Source organism: Condylura cristata, unplaced genomic scaffold (assembly GCF_000260355.1).
Source record: "Condylura cristata isolate star-nosed mole 26May11 unplaced genomic scaffold, ConCri1.0 scaffold00006, whole genome shotgun sequence".
Classification (NCBI taxonomy): domain Eukaryota; kingdom Metazoa; phylum Chordata; class Mammalia; order Eulipotyphla; family Talpidae; genus Condylura; species Condylura cristata.
The window spans coordinates 59326357-59345930 of record NW_004567107.1 but is presented as its reverse complement, the minus strand read 5'-3'; the positions used below and the strand labels follow the sequence as shown (position 1 = coordinate 59345930).

Sequence of the window (19574 nt, the reverse complement as noted above, 5' to 3'; positions counted from 1 at the left end):
ACATAAAAAATTTCAAAAAAGAAGCAATGTGGCATTTCTTGTTGTTACTGACATGCCATATGGGGTCCCCAGAGGACTAGCCCATGAGCGCATGTGATTTTATCCTGTGTCATTTGGAAGCTCCTTAGAGAGCAAACACGAATTGCCTTCTCACACTGGTTCCACGTTCAGTTTCTAGGGAAGGCTTTGTCCCCTGGAGAAAAGACAACTTTACCTGTCTCTGTTTCACTCTCCTTCCCCGCTCCCCATCTCTGCCCCTTGGCTTGGATGAGGATAAGCCATTTTTCTAACAATATGGACATAGAATGTCATTGACTAAATGTGTGCCTACTGGCTGACAAATTTAATCCTCACAATCTCAAGAACTAGGTATTGCTATCCCCATTCCTCTGATAAGGAAACTGAGCCTTTTAGAAGTTGACAACTTGCTCAAGGACAGGAAGTCCCACAGTTGGATTCTGCAGACAGTGTGATTGACATTATAGCCAGATGTTTGAACAGCCTCCTCAACCCTGCATGACCCACTTGGGAAAATGAGGGCCAAACTGCCCATTCTCACCTTTTGTCTTTTAACAAGTTTCACCTCCCAAATGCTTCCAAGTTTGACTGGAGTGGGATGAAAGGAACCATAAACTTCTGCAGTTTCCTGACAGAATGGAAAAGCTAGGCTCTGAAATTAAACTTGAATTCAGATCCCTTTTCATCATGAACTAGCTCTGGCAATCCTGAGCCTGTCAGTGCCTTTGCCCATCTCAGTCTTGACGTCAGGGTAAGCAGGTTGTAGAAGAGCTCACCTCTCAGTCCAGTGGTCATGCTACTCCAGGCTCCATACTAGGCATTAGGGTGTGCCCATGTTTTGTTGGGGGGTTGGGGGAGATGGCAGACCTGAGCAGGGATTCCCACAGGTAAGTTTGGAACTACTGCCTATAATCTATACTTCAGGAGCAGGATGGGACATGCCAGGGAGCCTGAGTCTGGGGATGAGGGAAGGCTTGGGTCAGTGCAGAAGAAAGAAGAGGCATTGGGCACTCCCTGGTGATGCATCAGGTTAAAGCGCAGCACTGTGAAGCTAGTCTAGCTGTAGCCACTTCAACAGGAGTTCCATTCCTGACCAAGGAGGTAACTAACATGGCGCCAGACCTCTCCTGTCTCACCCACTGCTCCCCTCAGCAGTGTACTTCATCAATCTGCCTATTCTGCTCCCCACTCTGTCTCTGGGGAAGCCTCTCACTAACCCTGCTCCTCTGGCCTGTATTCCAGTTCTTATGAACAAATAAGTAAATCTTAAAAAAAAAAAAAAGACATACACCCTCAAACTCAGAGCCTTAAAAAGAAAGAAAGAAAAGGCATTGACTAGATAACCGGAAGGCTGGATGTCTGCCCACTGCTTGTAGAACCTGGGATGCTTGGGGGCAGGTCTCTGGTGTCCTTGGAGACAGCCTTTAGCCCTTACTCTCCAAACTTCTGCCACCCCTATTCAGCCCTACAAGATCACCGACCAACTCTCATCCCCAAAGCATTGGGCTTTTTCCTTAGAAGAAAAGAGAGAAAATGATGAAAAATGGAATGAGCAGTAGCAGCAGCTCAGAAACTACCCCCTGGGTCTTGTTTGACATAGGGACCTTTGTTTCTAATCTGTAGCACTGCCATCCAAAGGATTTCTGCAGTCTCTGAAGGACTCTCCCTTTTCAGAATCCATAATAGGATAAAAGAAAAAAAAACACAAGCCATTTAGACAACTTATTTTTTCAGAGGTTGCCCAGAAAGGAAGGACTGAATGGGGCATCTGAGGGTTTCGTGGGAGGGAGGGGAGAAGGGAGGGGAAGAAAAAAAAATGGATTGAAGCTCAGAAATTACTGAAATTTTCATTAAATTTTGTTGGGAATAAAAGAGATTTGCTAAATCAGAGATGAAAGGCAAATCCGCACGGGGCCCCACAGAAATTGTTATATTCCATGCTTGATTTAGTTCTCACACTGAATGTGGCTTGGAGATCAGAGCACTGTGGTTAGACACATCCATAAACTCTGCAGGGCTCTGTCAGATGCTGGTTCCCGGCTCAGCACCAAGTCTTTGTGAGCAGCAGAACTGCGAGGCTGTCATGTCAGGCCTACAGCACAGACCCCAGGCCACACAGTCTTACTTCACCCTCTGTCTTCACCCTCATTCTGTGGACTGCTTTGTCCATGGCCTGATGGTCTGGCAAACTCTAGTCTTGCTTTGAGTCAAATTGTTGAGCAGATTCCTCCCGGAACCACATAGGAATGATTGGTTTGGGATTCAGACCTCTGCCTAGGCATCTTGCCTGACACACTGGAATGAAAATTCTGCCTTGGCCTGACTTAGGTTTCTTAGCTCCTTAGGAGAGACAGTCACAACACAGGACCCAAGGTTATCAGTGTCCAGCATCCTCCCAGAACACCTGAGTGTTGATCACCTCTTTGTGGAACACTCGTATAAAGACATTTCTCATATTGGCCAAATTTTTTGGCATCAGGGTCGTGGAATGTGGCTCTGGGGTGGGAAAGGGGTGCCCAGAGACTCCACTACTGGAAAGCAGTTAGATACCTTCTGACCAAAGGTTATTTTCTATACCATCAATACTTATCAGTCTGGGATTCTTATTGGGCGATTAGTCTGAGTTGTTATAAGACAAGTCAAAGTTTAACTCTCAGTCCTTCAAACATGCAATCTATTTCTGTTAAGACTCAGTTAATATTGTCTGGCATTAACTTTCTGATTGAGTACAGTCACTGAAAATTAACTGTCACCTACTGAAAAACTAGATTATGACAAAGAAGGAATATTTTAATACTAAAGAGAGGCGTTTCAGATTCTTTCTTCCCACCTCCTATGCTAGATCAAAATGTTCTTATCATAAAGTTAGTTCATAGCGTTCTCCCTTCTCACCCAAAGCGATGTGCTGTCAGAACCACAGGACTGATAAAAAGGTATCATTTCTGCTTTAGACTTTTCCCTCCCCCTAAAAGATGTTGGATTCACATCTTGACTAAATAAGATCACTGTGTTTTTATGATTCAATTTTGATTGATGATTATCTCCCCTCTAACCCAGTTCCAGGTGCTTTTAAAAGTAGAACCAAAGAATAAAACAATCTCTTTGTTCAGGGAACTTACAGTTACCCAAGACATAAATGTGAAAAACTTGGGAAAATAACACAAGGCAGACTACATACCCCAGTGAGTCACAGAATAGATGCCACTCTGAGTTCTTTGCAAATCCAGTGCTGATTATTAACATGACTACTCGCCTCAAAATAAGTATGTGAGAGAAATTTAATCTCAGGGTATATTATGAAGAACATGTGGTAAATAAGATACAAAAATCAACAGTTCATCAGAGAGCAAGGCATTAAGCAAAACGTTATATATGCCTGTGTATTTAACCTTCACAGCAATATCCTGAGCTACAGATAACACTGCTGTTCCCGATTTCTTCCAGATGGGGAAACTGAGGCATGGACTTACCTCACCTGGCTACATTGTTAGTAGGACCTAGAGTCAGAAATGAAACAGAAAGTGATTCGAGGCTGTTTCAACCAACAGATACTATGAGGAAAAGGCAGTCATAGGGTTAAATAGAACTTTTTGCCTCATGAATATTCAGATTCTTTATTAGACAGAGGTACCTTATAAATGCTATGAAAGTAGAATGTTTGAAAAGATATTGATTCTCACAACCACAATCCCTTTTTTTTTTTTTTTTTCTTCTTTTGCCATGGATCTCACTTTCTATAGGAGAAGCTCAAGAAGGGACAAAAGGAGGAGGTTGGATTTGGTCCTGTCCAGGCCATTGATGCCAAGGACCACAGTGACTATCCAGTGCTCAGGGGAGAGCTGACAGCCCCCCACCCCCACCCCACCATGGCCATTGCAGGGCTCCCTCAGTTATAGGCTGCCAGTATCCAGTCCTGTGTCTATTTGAAATGATCAATGGAACTTTCATTCATTCCCACTTCTAGACTGTGTTTATTTAAAATACCCAAACAAACATTCTTTGAGTTTCTTCTACAAGCCAGCTACTGAGCTAATTGCAGATCAGGAGCCTTGTTTCTGGGCCCCCAGAGCTTGCAGTAACAGGGTACAGAAGAACAAGCATGAATTTTGGGGCCAAATCTCTAGTCTACTTGTAGATCCAGGTAGTAAGATCCAAGGCAGATAATTTAACTGAGCTAAGCTTCAGTTGTTACCTGTTATTGTTTCTAACTGAAGTGACATTATCACTGCTCAGGGATGGGGCTGGCCCAGAAGTCAAGCTGATGAACTGGCTTAATTTAAACCATATACAACTCCCACCTCCCCATCCCCACTCCAGCCCCGAAGCCCCCTGGCAGGTAGTAAGTCTCCCCTGAGATTGGGGTCAAGGGAAGTGAGAGGCAAGCACAAGTGAGGGGGGCTTCAGGTCACCAAAAGGGAAGGACCACAGAGCTAGAGGGGTGTGCACAGCCCCAGACCCCAGAGCACCAGCTCCAGATCTCAGGGCAGTGTGTGCTTGTGCACTTTGGAGTTAAAACACCTGGTGAACCCCCTTCTCTGCTGGCTGATGAGGTCTATTTCCTCATCTGTAAGAGGGAAAAAAATAGTAAGGCCTATCTTCGAGGGTTGTTCTGAGGACAGTCACCTAATCCTTGTGAAGTGCTTGACAGTCCCCAGAACACAGTAAGTGCTAAGTAAATGTTGACTTCTGCTCAACTGCAGGCAGGTCTACTTCCCAAGGCAAGGGCAGAGGAAACACTTCATCTTGAAGGTAGCAGAGCATGTTAGTTGATCTCTTGTACCTGGATCTGTAGCTCCCAGGAGTGTGGATTTTTCTTCATCCTTCTCTCTGCACCCCTTTTCTTTCTGCAAATTGTATTTCTTTGGCACCAGATATGAGCCTTTAGAAGCCTCATTGCATGTAGCCGTCGAGCTGTGCCTCCATCCTTGGCAGAAAGAGGGTCACACTCCAAACAGATCTAACAGATTTTAGAATCGGGTTGACCTGGTCCAAATCCCAGCCCTGCCACTTTGCAGCTCAGTGGCCTGGAGTAATTTAATTCCTGCTTCAGCATCTCTGTTATTCATCAGTGACTAGAAGGAATGAAACCTAGTCACAGGTTGCAGAGGTAACAACGTCAGGCCTGGTGTTATCACCACAAGCATCACACGCTTCCCTTTCTAAAGGGAAAGCACCTCTTTTAGAGATTCTGTTTCCTTTGCTTGGACTTCTTCAGAGACTCCAGGTTCTATACTAGCGAATCAGGGGTGACTTTGCTGGCCCTTCTTCAGTGGAGAATACAGCCCATCGCTGTCCACAGGGTGCCCCTTCTCCTCAGCTTTTCCTTACCCCTCCCCCAACTCCCAGCATCTGTTGCCCAGTCAGCTGCCAGGCTGTCCCCTGCCTCCCCTTGCTTTCATTTGATGTGTTATCACTCTGGTTTTAAAGGAAACTGGTGTCAGGACCAGGCCCTGAGGCAGCAAATCCTGCCTCACCAACTGCCAGGCTTGTCCATCTCTCCTCCTGCCCTTGGGGTCCCAGGTGACCTCATTACAGCATCTCTCACCAGACAGCCGCCACTCAGATCCTGCAGAGACAAGGACAGAATACTCCAGGCTTTCTAGGTCCAGAGCCAGCCCTGATCATGGCTCTGCAATTCTGCAAAAAGGCTGGTGATCACTTCTGCCTTTTCTTGGGGAGGGTAAATTATTTTCCTTATAGCATTTAAGTGTTTCAGACCTTATAGTACAGGGGGTGGCATGTCAATCCCATTCAGTGAGCCCTTCTAAGCACTGAAGGAGGATTTTACTCATGTGAACACCCTCCAAGCCATGCAAGGAAGGCCTTAGAATGATTCCTTTACAGATGAGAAAACAATGTCCACCTATAAAAGCTGGAGTTTTCATCTGCATCCTATATACAGAAAAACTAAAGCTCAGAGAGGTTAAATAACTTCTTACAGCTGAGAAAGGAGCAGAATGGAACTCAAAGTCTGTTTAACTTAGAATATGTCCCCACTCAAGGATAGTGTAAATAACACATTTAAACAATGTGTTCAAGAGGGGAAAAGTGGACTTGTGACTCTGCACTTTGGCAGCTGTGGTCATCAGACAGGAAACCTGGGCGCTACTTCTGACCACTCCCTCTGTCCCTGGAGCTCCTACTTTGTCAAGGAGATGAAATGAATAGTAATAGGTGTGAACAAAGTATCCATGATATTTGTAAAATTTCCTCATCTCAGAAACAGTTTATCTCAGGAAAACCTTGGATAAGGATTTATGTACAACTAGCCTGCTGCCAGAATCTAACCTAGAAAGAGGTTTTTTTTTTTCACTCCTGTTTTTTTTTAAGATTTATTTTTTATGCATACAAGAACTGAGGTTCAGGCCAGAGGTATGGAGGTTGAGAGGATTTACTAGAGACAGAGTGGGGAGCAGAATAGGTAGATCTATTGAAATACACTGCTGAGGGAAGCAGTGTGTGAGACAGGAGAGGTCTGCTGTGCCAAGTGGGTCACCTCCCTGACCGGGGGTCGAACTCCTGCTACAGTGGCTGTGGATAGCTTCATAGTGCTGTGCTTTAAACCTACTGTACCACCAGGGAACCCCTGCTATTTTAACTGCAGGTTAATTGCCAATGTTTTGAAGATGTAGCCATTTCACTAAAAACTCCAGATTTCTGAATTGTCTTAAAATAGCAAAGGCTCTACCAGTCATAGGTCTTACCCCGAAAGATTGCCTCTGGTTGTCATTGTTATTTCAGCATGTTGATCAGCAACAAAAAATATAGCTAAAGAAACAAACCTAGCCCTCTTGTTGGTGATATTTAATCCTTTTGAATCTAATTCATTTTAGTCATTCTTTTTCAGACAGCATTTGATTCAGCTGTCCATATGGAGCCAGGCATCTATGCTGACTAAGCAGCTTCGTGCAGGACAGTCCACCAACCTCATGCTTGTGCTCTGGGGCCAAAGAGTTTTCTCTCTCATGATTTCCCCTTCTCGTGTTCACTTTTCTAGGTGTTCCCTTCCCAAAGAACTTCCTTCAGATCTGCAAGAAGATCCTGTGCCGCCTTTTCCGGGTCTTCGTCCACGTGTATATCCACCACTTCGATCGGGTCATTGTGATGGGTGCCGAAGCCCACGTCAACACCTGCTACAAGCACTTCTATTACTTTGTCACAGAGATGAACCTCATAGACCGCAAGGAGCTCGAGCCCTTGGTAAGTGTCACTGCGCAGCTGTGGTTCCACGGCATTTCTCAGAGCGGGCCATTGTCATAGTACACTGTGACCCTCACGAGGGTGCAGAGCTAGACTGGACTTAGAGGTCAGTGAAAGTCAAGGAGGAGGGCCTGCTACCACATGAAGGTCTTAGATCTCTCTCTGTGATGACAGAATGATAGTGGGATTTTCATAACTTGAGAGAGAGGGAGTAGCTTTAATTTTCTTTTGTTTTAAGATTAATTTTATTTATTTATGCACATAAGAACTGGGGTGTAGGCTAGAGGTGCCAGGAGGGAGAGGATTCACCAGAGACAGAGTGGAGAGCAGAATAGGCAGATCTACTGAAATAAACTGCTGAGGGAGCACTGGGGAGACAGGCGAGTTCTGCTGTACCACATGGGTCACCTCCCTGGCCGGGGATCAAACTCAGGCCATTGTGGCGGTAGTACTGAGGCTTAACCCCTATGCCACCAGGGAAGCCCTAGCTTTAATTTTCAACTCTAAAACCTGTTTTCATTTTCTTAATCTCCATTTCTTTGTTATTCAACAATGATTGAAATATTTCTTCAATAAGAAATATTTAACATCTACTATGTGTCAGCTACTAGGCATAGGAAGCCAAGTAAAACTGCCTTTGAGTAACTCTTCCTCAAGACATAGAGGCAGGAGTAAGCCCTAATGACAATGCAGATTCATAGTATGAGTTTAGCTTTTCCTATGGAATGCCCTACAACATAGTTTTAATGGGATACATTTAAATCCAGAAAATTTGATAGCAGACTCTATACTTGCTTAGGTAAATGAGGATTACTTGATTTTCTCCATAAATTGTCTTTACAGTTGTACTCAATCTGTGCTTTAGAAGTCAAGGACCACCAAAATCCCATCTTTTGTGACTTATGCTATCTTCACGTGGAGGCCTGCAGCACAGCTATTTCTAGTTGGCTCTACTAAGTGATTTCTTATCCAGCATAATACAGTATCCAATACAAAAACTGTTTTTTTTTCCATGAAACAAGGTGGCAGTCTTGCTATATATACTAATAGATTAGCTACATTTCATATAAGACCATTTGAATAACAAACAATGCAGGGACCTGGCTGTCTTCTTTTGCTACCCTGTCTTTCTCTTTATGTACATATTCTTTAAATAGAGATTAGTGTGCTTTATGCCCGGGAAGGCCAACAGACTAAGAGCTGGCTATTACTGAAAAGATGTGTTGTTTGCAGATTCCAAGAAAAGGGGGTGGCACACCCTATCAAGACAGGCAGGGGGGAAGGCACACAGGGAAATGATCAAGCCCTTTGGTCAAGCGTGGGGAGGGAGGGGCAGGGGAAATGTGTCAAGAGGCTTAATTGCAGTTTCTCTGGAGGTAAGTGAGAGCAGGTAAATAGATTTAAGATGGACTGATTTGAATAATTTCAGCAGGTTCTAGGGCATAAGGTCTGTCCCTGGTTGGTGGTGCCTGGCCCTGAGGTTAAGGGCCAGGGAATAATAGCCCTCCTGATGGAGGAGGTGGTTGCAGGTGTAGACTCAGGTTGTATTGTTGATATAAGTAAATAAACTCAAGAGTGAGTTGTTCACAGTCTCTGGGAATTGGCTGGCATTGGGAGGGGCAGCCCCTCCATTATCTGCAAGGCCCCCTGAATTTAGAGAATCAAAATACACATAACAGCTGTGGCAGTATACAAGTGAATGTAGCTGTTTTCCAAAACACACACACACACACACACAGTGTGTTTAATATAATACAGTAATGGTATATGGAAAAAAAGAAGTTGGTGATAAATTACCTTTAAAGTTTCTAAACTTGAAACCTATTATTTTGCTATGAGAAGATATAACAACAACAACAAATGATTTTCTTTGCATCACTCAAGAGTTCTGGGTAAAGTGAGAACCCCACCCCGTGTTTCTCTTCAAGGTGCTTTATCACACATGGCCACACTCCTCTGCTCCCAGAGTCCACCCTGTTGCATTGTCTGATATGGCTGTTTGTCCAGCACACCAGTTCTGTGGAGGACTTCATGCCCCACAGGGAAACAATACAGCACTGGTTTAAAATGAGCTAATTTTCTTCACTTTTTCTTTCACAATGTTCTAGAAAGCTCCTGGGGGCAGGAACTGAGTTACCTCTGAATTCAGTTAGACAGTTATTGTGGGAAGAAGTGCAAGGACATCATGGCTGAGTTTTGCTAGTTTGTCCTGTATCGTGACTGCTCTAAGTAAATAGTTACCACGAAAAGCAAAGATTGTACAAGATAGCTCAGGGGAATGAAAAGACAAGTAGATAACGCTAATTTCAGAAGGTGCTGATAAGGCCCTGTGAGTGAAGAGGAGGATCCCCTATGATCTCTGGAGAACATGGGTGCTGTTTCCAGGGACTTTAATTCCATTCTTTTCAGTTGACAAGTTTTCATAGGAGGGAAATACTTTCCCCCCAAAGACCCACTGGAAGGAAGGGGCACTCCTTGGCATTTGGTTTGGCTTTCCCTGCGCGAAAGGAGCAGAAACATCAGATGAAGTCAATCTTCTTTACAGACAGAAGCACAAAGGCCATTGTAAGACAAAGCTGTGTGTAAGTTAGCAAGTAAAGAAAGCCTTTCTTAGTCATCAAAAACCTCTCAGTTATTTTCTATAACTGAAGAAGGGCAGGGCGTTTCTAACCCCAGGCAGTGCCAGGAGCTGCCTTGAAGCTCCAAGAGGCCCTGAACAGCCCTATGTTCTAGGTATAAATTACTTTAGGGTCTGAGAAAAAAACCACCATTGGATTAAATAGGAATTATTAATAGTGGAAGAAAGTGACAGCAAGAAAAGTGTCCTTTACACCCCAAACTTACATTGCTTTAAATCTTCTTGAAACAGTATCCTACATTTATATTTTGTTAATTAGAATTGTGGATCAATTTTAATACTATTACAGATTAATGTTTTTTAGTGCTTCATTGTTTCAAATTATGTATTCATTTTACACAAATCAAAACCTATAACATAACAGAAAAAGATATGGAGAATATTCCTCTGGATAATTATTGTGTTATTGTCCCTACACTTAGAGTAGGTCAGTGTCCAAAACTGCTATCTTCATGAATTATTGTCCCCGAAAAGAGCGCTTCCAATAGTAGATAGTGCTAGGTACCAAATTCTAAGTCTACTGTTATAATAAATACATCAAAAATAAGACAAAAATATAAATCAACACATTTTTATTTGATTTGCATAAATCAGATACCTTATATATGCAAAGCAAGTTCCTAATATGGTCTATGTGTGTAAGAAAGATAAGCTTTCAAGAATTTACAAATGTAGTCAGAAATGTATAAAATAATGACCGTCACTTATCTTTGGCTTTTGAAGATTAACAAAGAACTCAGGCATTTGGCTTCACATGCTTATGGGATGTTCTTTAGAGTTGAATGCAGCTAGGAACCAGCTTCCTTTAGAACATCAGCATTCCTAGAATTACCACACCTCCAGTGGGATATTCCTGGTGTCAGGCCTGCCCGGGGATTCCACATTGGAAAGTGAGCCCCACTTCCTGTTCTCCACATGCTTCCACCACGCACGGCCACACTCCTCTCCTCCCTAAACCCAGCCTAATGCTTTGTCTGATGCTGACCGATTGTCCAGCACTCTGGTCGTGTTGCAGGCCCACTACCCCAGGGGGTAGGAGACTCAGTCACTGACAAGGCTTAAGGCAAGGCTCAACTCACTTAGCTTTAAACATTGGCCCTCATTTGCTAACTTGGAGTAGTGGACAAGATGCTTAGTTTTTCAGAGTCTTGTTTTCTTCATTGATATTTTTAAGTATAATAATAAAATTGTTGTATAGTTTAGATTAATTTGTCATCTGGGATTTTTTTTTAAAGATTTATTTATTTATGGATATAGAACTTAGGTACAGGCCAGAGGTGCAGGGATGGTGAGAGGATTCACCACACACAGAGCGGGGAGCACAACAGGCAGATAGATGAAGTACACTGCTGAGGGGAGCAGCGGACAGGTCAGGAGAGGTCTGCCATGCCATGTGGTCACCTCCGGGGCAGGCGGGGATTGAACTCATGCAGAAGTGGCTTTAGCTTCTTAGAGCAGTGCTTTATTAACCCGCTGTGCCACCAGGGAGGGCCTCATCTGGGAATTATTAATCAAGATTAATATGAAATGAAATGATGCCGCAAGTATCTGGCACAGAGTAAGCTGAGGTGCCTTTATTCTCCCTGCCCCAGCCCCATGACCTTTTGCCATCTTCTTGATAACCGCAGCTAGTCTTGCAGTCTTCATTATTATTTGTATCTGTCACCCACAGGATGATCAACTCTTTGAGAGTTGAGAGTATACAGACATATGCCTACATTGTCCATGTTGCCAAGTATACAACAAATGCCTCATGTATTTTTGAATTAGGAAAAATACCTTGAGGACAGTCCACTCGGTTCAAATGGATCACACAATAGCTGATCCTTCCTTAACACCACCTTCACCTCAGACTTCCACTTACCCATTGTTGGGGATCATGCTTCACCCTACTGGACGAACAGTAGAAATTCAAAGCAAAATATGGGGCAGAGCAGTAAAAGGATATGACATAAGTTTTAAGTCTGAAAGAGAATGATGAACCCCGATCCCCATCAGTTCTATGTTCCAGATTCCAGTTAGAGGACCTGGGCAATGTTGAATAGTCTCACTGCTTGTGTGTCCTGGTGTTCCTGGCATGGAAGGGGATCGTCCTCTTCAAAATTAGCACTTAAAAATCCTGTGTCCTCAGGCAAGAAAATAACAAAAATAATGAACAACCATATACCAGAGACATTTTGTGGGGATGGAGTGAGGAATGGGATAAAAAACGGGGGGGTGGGGGGTGGAGAGGGAAGTGCGCGGGATTATGGTGATGGCACACGGGTGACTTGGTGATGGGAAACCCACGGGGGTTACAATTGAGATGGGAAAAAAAATGTACAAAATGATGTAAAAATAAACTGTTGTAAAATTTAAAAAAAATTAAATACCTATGTTACAACATAGAAATATATATATGTATGTAAAAAATCCTGTGTCCTGGAAAAACCCTCTGTCTCCAGTAAATGGAGATAACTGGTCACTGTATCAAGCCTCTGAATTGGAATATAGTTTCAAATTCAGAAGCTGGGAAGAGGTCACCTGAGCCCCTGAGGAAGGCCAGTGTGTCCATCCCACTTGCCTCATGACTCCACTGGGGGGCCTGAGTCTCAACAACAGCCAGGAAGCCCAGGAAACACATGCATGTCATCTGGTCTCAAATGGGGAGGGGAGGCTGGGGCACTGACTGGGACTCAGACATGACAAGTGATCCTTTCCTCATGTGAATGCAGCAGCTAAAGATGCCTGGAACGCAAGTAAATTCCATTTGAAGAAAAGGAGTCCAGATGATGCTGGTAATTTGAAAATAGGCCAGGCTCTGATTGAATAAGCGGCTGCTGTTGGCACATGGCAGCCTGGGTGACAGAATGGAGCTGATCAGAGTTATCATTAGTAAGCGCAAGCAGCCAGCAGCGTTTTGTTGGCCTTTCAGCAAAGACAAAGGCAGACTCAGAGAGGGCTGTAGCAGTGCAATAGCTGATGAATGAATGAAGAGCTGATTAGGGAGGAGGAGCAAAGAGGCTGGCAACTTAGGGAAGGAAAAAGGAGGATGCTTGTTCACCTCAGTACACCTGCTAACCTCTGGGTGACCCTGCTAAGGGGCCTCCCGCCTCTCGCTCTAGGGCTCCATCTCCCTGTTCCTAGCATCATCCACCTTGTACAGTGCTGCTGTGAAGTCAAATGTAATGTAAGACTGTTCTGTTACCTTATGGCAAAGAGCTTGGGCTCTTTAATTAAGTCAGTGTTTCTCAGTGGGGGGCCACAGACCATCTGCATCAGAATCTCCTGGAAGTGACATTTTAAAATGTGCATGCTTGAGCCTTATCTCAGTTACACTAAAATCAGAATTATTGAGGTTAGGGTTTTGTTCTAAGCACCCTTAAACTTAAAGTTTGCAGCCCAAACTTTATAAGCATGTGAATTCCTGGGCATCTTGCCAGAATGCACATTCTGGTTCCGCATGCCTGCGTGGAACTTGAACCTGTAACTTTCGCTCCCAGGGATGTCAATGCTGTATCCCAGACTATATACTAAGAGACAAGAATATAGGTGACAACTGCTTTCAAATCTGAGATTGCTATATTTAGCACATCATCTCTCTAGGATTGAGGATTAGCTCCACGAAGTGGGAAATTAAAGCAAAGACTAAATTTAAGGATCATTCTTTTTTTTTTATTAAATATTTTGTTTGTTTATGCATACAAGAGCTGGGGTATAGGCCAGAGGTGCAGGGAGGCCAGAGTGGAGAGATGAAAGAATTCACCAGGTACAGAGTGGGGAGCAGAATAGGTGGATTAACTGACATTCACTGCCAAGGGAAGCAGCGGGCAAGAGGAGAGATCTGCTCTGCCATGTGGGTTAGCTCTCTGGCGGGAGATCAAACTCGTGATGCAGTGGCTGTGGATAGCTTCATATTTCTGAGGCTTACAATTTCCCAAGGATCATTCTTTGCCTAGGCTATTCCTCAAAATGCATATTCTGAGTAATGCTCAGTCAATACACACTTCTTTTCCTTGGTCAAAGGAGTCTACAATGTTCCGTAGGAACAAGGAGACTACAATGTTCCGTAGTCTCTTGAAAACTCTATAGCAGATTGAAGGTTTTGAGAAATCTTTCAGTGAAGAAACTGGTTCAAGTTTGTGTAAACACCCAAAATAACTGCATTTGGTTCCTCAAGTCTAATTTTTTTAAGGTTTATTTATTTATGCATACAGAACTGGGGTACAGGCCAGAGGTGCAGGGATGGTGAGAGGATTCACCACACACAGAGCGGGGAGCAGAACAGGCAGGGTGACGAAGTACACTGCTGAGGGGCGGAGCGGGTGGGTCAGGAGAGGTCTGCCACGCCATGTGGATCACCCCCCAGGTGGGCAGGGATTGAACTCATGCTAAAGTGGCTTTAGCTTCTTAGTGCTGTGCTTTAACCTGGGGTTAACCTGGTGCTGTGCGCCACCAGGGAGGGCCCTTTTTTTTTTAAACCACGTATTAACATCTTATACAGATTGTGATTCACAGGGTACACTCCAGCAACATTGATCATCTTAGTGATTGTGTCTCTAGATTTTCAGTTTCTTTCCCTGCCTCAATACCCACCACAGTATTGGGGGTTGAGAAGAGCCTATAAGAGAAAAGGTGAAGGAAGTGAAATTCCTTACATGGAAAGTCCTCACAGAAAAAAAAAGTCCTGTGCATTCATTCACCCTCCTCAGTCCCACCACATCATTGTACGAAACCATCACTGAGTTCTTAATATGTGCAAGGCAAACAAACATTTTCAAGAAATAAACAATAGCTCCACTTCCTGAGTTCCACATGTTCCATTAAACTCATATTATTTCACACCAAAGCGTCCCTCTCCACCCCAGTTTGCAGTCAGAACCTTTGGCCAAGGATCAAGATTCATGCACCAAGTAATTTCAGTTTCAACACCAAAACCACTGCTTTTAAATGGGTACTTTAGAACCAGATGGAAGAAAAACAGTGTAAAGACCAAAGTGTTGGAAAGCCATGACTCATCATGATCCAGACCGGACCTACAGCCTGTGCAGGTCCAAGCAGATGCTAAGCTTATGTTCTCCTAAGGGGTGCCAGGTCACACCTGCACTACCCCTTGGAGACTGCACTAGTCAAGATCAGCCCGTAATGACAAGATCAGGTCAGGACTGAGAAGAAGCAGAGCCTTTCACATGAGCCAGGGCTGCTCCCCCAAATAGCCAGCAATGAAAAGCCATTGTGGAACTTTTCTTTTGAAACATCATCTGTGCAGAGGCCTCTGGGCTGCTTCTTGTCAGGCGGGTTCCTTGACTTGCAGCCAGATGACTTGGGCATGGTCACACGCGTTGGAGAAGAAAGGGTTTCAGCCAGAGTCTGGTAGTTTGGCCCTTACAACAATGTTTCCACTGTGACATTGCTGTATCAGTTATCTGAACCTGAGCAAGGTCTGTTATGTATCTCGGCCTCAGTTTGCCTCTCTGTGGGCTGTGCCTCTCTAGGATCTGGCCAGATGGACTTACTGAGATTATGATCTTTGGTGTGGTTTGTCTCCAGACTTACTATTTCATGCAAAGTGACATTCTTTCTACTTAGAGAGGTCTTTAGGACTTAAAGCCTCCCATAGTGTCAGGAGGGTTTATCTGACACAGAGAGTAGCTGGAGTTTACATTCATGCAACTCTGTCAATTTAAGTGTGTGTGTGTGTGTGTGTGTGTGTGTGTGTCCAGAGTGGTTGTTCAAAACAATCCAGATGCCCAGAGATGAGTGAGGAGCCTGCCAGAGGCCATTTGAGGAACTTTGGCAGACATTATATAAAGTGTCATTTTGAAAAATAGCAAAGAAATATGGGATTATTTACAATGAACAGCATTGTTCTGAGCCACTGTGGACATGGCAAAATCAGCCACATGTCTTTGTCAGCCTTATTTATTCATTCTTTGCTGATGTTCAGATAGCTTTTGCTTCTGGATGGCAAGTGGTTGGTTCTTGCTTTGTTATTTTTAATTAGGTCCAGGTGGAATGTGGCCCAGTATACTCCAGGGCCTGAAATATATTGATTTAGAGTTGAAGATGATAGGAAAATTGTCAGCAATATTAGATAATAAAAATAAGATTCAGGACTGCATTGGAGAATAATCTGATATTTGTCCGTCTATTAGAATCAGCTCCTGCATTTGAGAATGCATAAACAATAGCTTTGTCATGGTAATTTCTTGTAGAATTACAGGCCAAGCCTTCTTATATATACCTGTGGACTTGTCAAGTTTCCTGTCACAAACAATTGTCATTTTTATCATCATCACAAAGATCTACCAATAAGCACCAAGCTGCACAGGACAGGCTGCTGCATGCCCAGGACCAAGGGTTTGGGTGGTCTCTGGCCACGCCTCTGCTCTCCCTTCATAGAGCTGCAAGTGGCTGAGTTGTCAGAACAGCAGCCAGCAGTGATCACATGGACCTTTTTGACTGCCTGTGGAGGTGATTGCACACAACTCCCTTGGACTAAATAATTAAGTGGGACTCCCTGCTAATGTAAGGGCTTAAGTCTCAGCACTGAAGCTATCTGCAGCCACTGCAACATGAGTTCCATCTCTAATCCTGGCCAGAGAGGTGACCCACATGGTGCAGCAGACCTCTCCTGTCTCACCTGCTGCTTCCCTCAGCAGTGTATTTCAGTAGAGCTGCCTGTTCCACTCCCCACTCTGTCTCTGGTGAGTCCTCTCACCGCTCCCCACCAACTCACCCACACCTCTGGCTTATACCCCAGTTTTTGTATGGATAAATAAATAAATAAATATTTAAAAATCAATCAATTAAGCTTTCCCTAGATAAAGGGAATCCCTTCTGGAGTGGGAACTTAAGCCTCTTTATAAACACTGAGGTGATGTTATCATGATTATATGTACACAGATTTAGTTTTGAAGCCCCTGATTTAAGGGGGAAGATCTTGGTAATTATAAAGCACATGATGAAGTCTGCAGTTACCCAAATGTGACTGCCCAGCCCTTCAGGGACAGGCTTTGTTCAACTAACTCACTGTTCAAGTAACTCACTATCACATGGTGCCTTTACTCAGGTTTTGGTTGGAGCTTTCCTATACAGATTGCTCAACTTCACTAGATCTGAAAAGATTTTTGCTTTTTTTCTCACTTCAAGCTTGAAAAGAGAAAAGAAGGTAATTCAGTGAAAAAAAATTAACTGATATCATGGGGTGGTCTCCATGTAGCTTATGAAACTTGAGTATATGTACAATTACAAATAATTTTTAACTGAAACTATGATTAATTCCAATATTAGCAATAAAGCAAGACCAGAAACGACTAAGAAAGATGTCTCTGCACTGGCTTCAATCAAATTTATCATTTTCTTTCTTTTATCGTTTACTTCTAAGAGAAAACCATTCTGTGGACTGGTCATTCCAATGCAGATTAATGCTTATCAAATTAATATTCTCATTGCAAGGCATTCCCAGTTGTGGTTTAAATTTTAAAGCAGAGAGTCATAAAAAATTACTATGTTTCTCTGACTCTTACTATATCACATCCAATTTGCTATTGTGGATCTCTCATTCTTACAGGTGAGATTATCTTTCAGTTCTGTAAATACACGCATTACAGTAACCTAAGACTCCCTAGCTTTATAAGTCACACACGCCTTCCTTAACTCTGTAGAATAGGTATGGTGCCTGCCTCTGATTTTGACTCAAAAAGAGAGTCATTTTAACCACTTTAGTAAATATTTATTTTCTGCAAACTGTGTGCTGGAAATTGGGGTCCCTAGAAGTTTTCTCCTTACCCTGACATTACTATAGCATCTCCCAAGGTATTTTCCACAGAATCTAGTTCTAAGGGACGTCAGTAGATCTTATGTGAAAGGGAATATCTTGACCAAATAACTAGGGCACACTGAGTTAATAAGTCCAGATTCTGGTTTCCTTAATAATCTGACATGTATTCTAGACTCTAAGCAAGGCATAGAATATGCAGATTTATTTGTTCAGGGAATCCCTTTTCCGCAGGACGTTTTGTGGGAATAAGACTTTGAAATACCCTTTGGGAAATGGTAACTACGCCATCTTATTTAATCTACCTTCTGTGTTATAGAGCCAGCCTTCTTGTGGCTGCTAAGTGTCTATTAATAAACATTGATTGAAATACATATTTTGTCAGACTCTGTACTGAGTGGCAGTCAGATAAAAATACACCTCCTTTCTTTAAGAAGCTTATAATACCCTTTAGCCTGTAACTTAGAGCTGCACTTTCCAATACAGTAGCCACTAGCCACTTATGGTTGCTTAAATTTAAGTTAATTAAAAGTCAATAAACTTAAAATTAGTCTCTTTAACTTACTGGCCATGTTTCAAGTACACAGAGTCACACAAGTCTAGAGATAGGAACAGTGTAGCTAGTCAACATTTTCATCATCCTGGAACATTCTTCTGGACACTACTGTCCTGAGGTGACTTCCTACAATATCCTATTCCTACCCTGGCCACCATGGGTGGCTGCCAGCTGTGTGTCCACAGCTGTGCCTGGGCTTTCTCAAGGAGTCCTTGCCATTGTACTCTTTAAGGCTCTGGTATGGTTGGCTTCTCTTTGTGAGGCCACTTCTTACCCTGTTTCAAATGAAGAACAGATAAAACTGAAAACTACTGGCCCAGTGTTCTCCCTGGCCCTGCATTAGAAGCTCCATCTCAGGGAAATGGCCACTTAAAACCTTGGGAGTATTAAGTAGCCTGGTCACTGGTGTTGATGTCTGAATGCCAAATTATAATTACATACCTTTTTAAGAAACTGTGTTCCATAGGGTTGAAAATTGCTGCACAATGTCAATCACAGTAGGAATGAATTCATCTTCAAGGGCATTTATATGGAAATGTGAATTGTCAATCTGGCTCGGTGCCCATTTAGATGCCTGCCAAATTTAGGCTGCTATGTGTGATCTAGGCTAGTTCAAATTTCCTGACCAAATAAGATTCTTTGGCTCCAAAAGATGTCAAATAACTATTAACTTGGAAATTGAAGGCAGGAAGGCTGACTTATTGAAATTTAACAATACATCTTTTCACATCACCCACCTGTCCCACTGCCATAACCACATGATGATAGGTAGCCTCTACCTTAGGGACATTGTGGGGTCCCTGTGTGGTCTTAGGAATACCTTGTTCCATGAAACAATGTTGTGGATAAAGGTCAGATAGACAAGCCTCTAACAAAAGCAATTAAGCCATAATGTAGTGCTAGGACATGGTGCATTCTAGTCCTTCTGCCTCTCTCCTTCTGAGTCCTGTCCTGCATTCTCAGTCATCTCTTCCTCAGATGATTACTTCCTTTCACTCCACCATATTTGCCCCTATTCACTACTTCCAGAGCTCCCTGGCGCCATAGAAGGCAACCTATGCTGAAACCACAATGATTTTGCAGACGCGTGTCAGAAGTGATAAACCACCCCTTTCACCATTTTCTATTCATTAGATAGTCTAGCCCACACTTAAAATTTAAGGGGAGGACATTAAGATCCCTCTTGAAGAAAGAAAAGCAAGGAATTGCGGGACATATCTTTAAACCATGACAGAGACGAAAGTGTTTTAAGTGTTTCACATTTGACCCATGTTTCCCATTCTACTTTCCTTCCTCACATCCTACACCTCAAGTCTGCTGCCACCCCCAAAGTATTCATTCCTCCAGGAATCACCTGCCTCTGAAAACTCCCTTTACTTCATGTAGTCACTTCCTGCTTGCCT

General features: G+C 43.3%; 1 protein-coding gene across 3 annotated transcripts in view; it reads left to right on the top strand.

Moving 5' to 3' along the window:
- The window catches only part of MOB3B (MOB kinase activator 3B), a 192887-nt gene that overhangs the window by 140872 nt on the left and 32441 nt on the right, over positions 1 to 19574 (top strand). For 2 of the 3 annotated variants that reach the window (XM_012721560.1, XM_004678026.2), the window contains exon 3: positions 7016 to 7218. In XM_012721560.1, coding sequence (XP_012577014.1) covers positions 7016 to 7218 — 203 coding nt within the window. Of the gene's footprint in view, positions 1 to 7015; positions 7219 to 18000; positions 18019 to 19574 lie in introns of those variants that run through there. The other variant, XM_012721561.1, reaches the window with a different exon arrangement.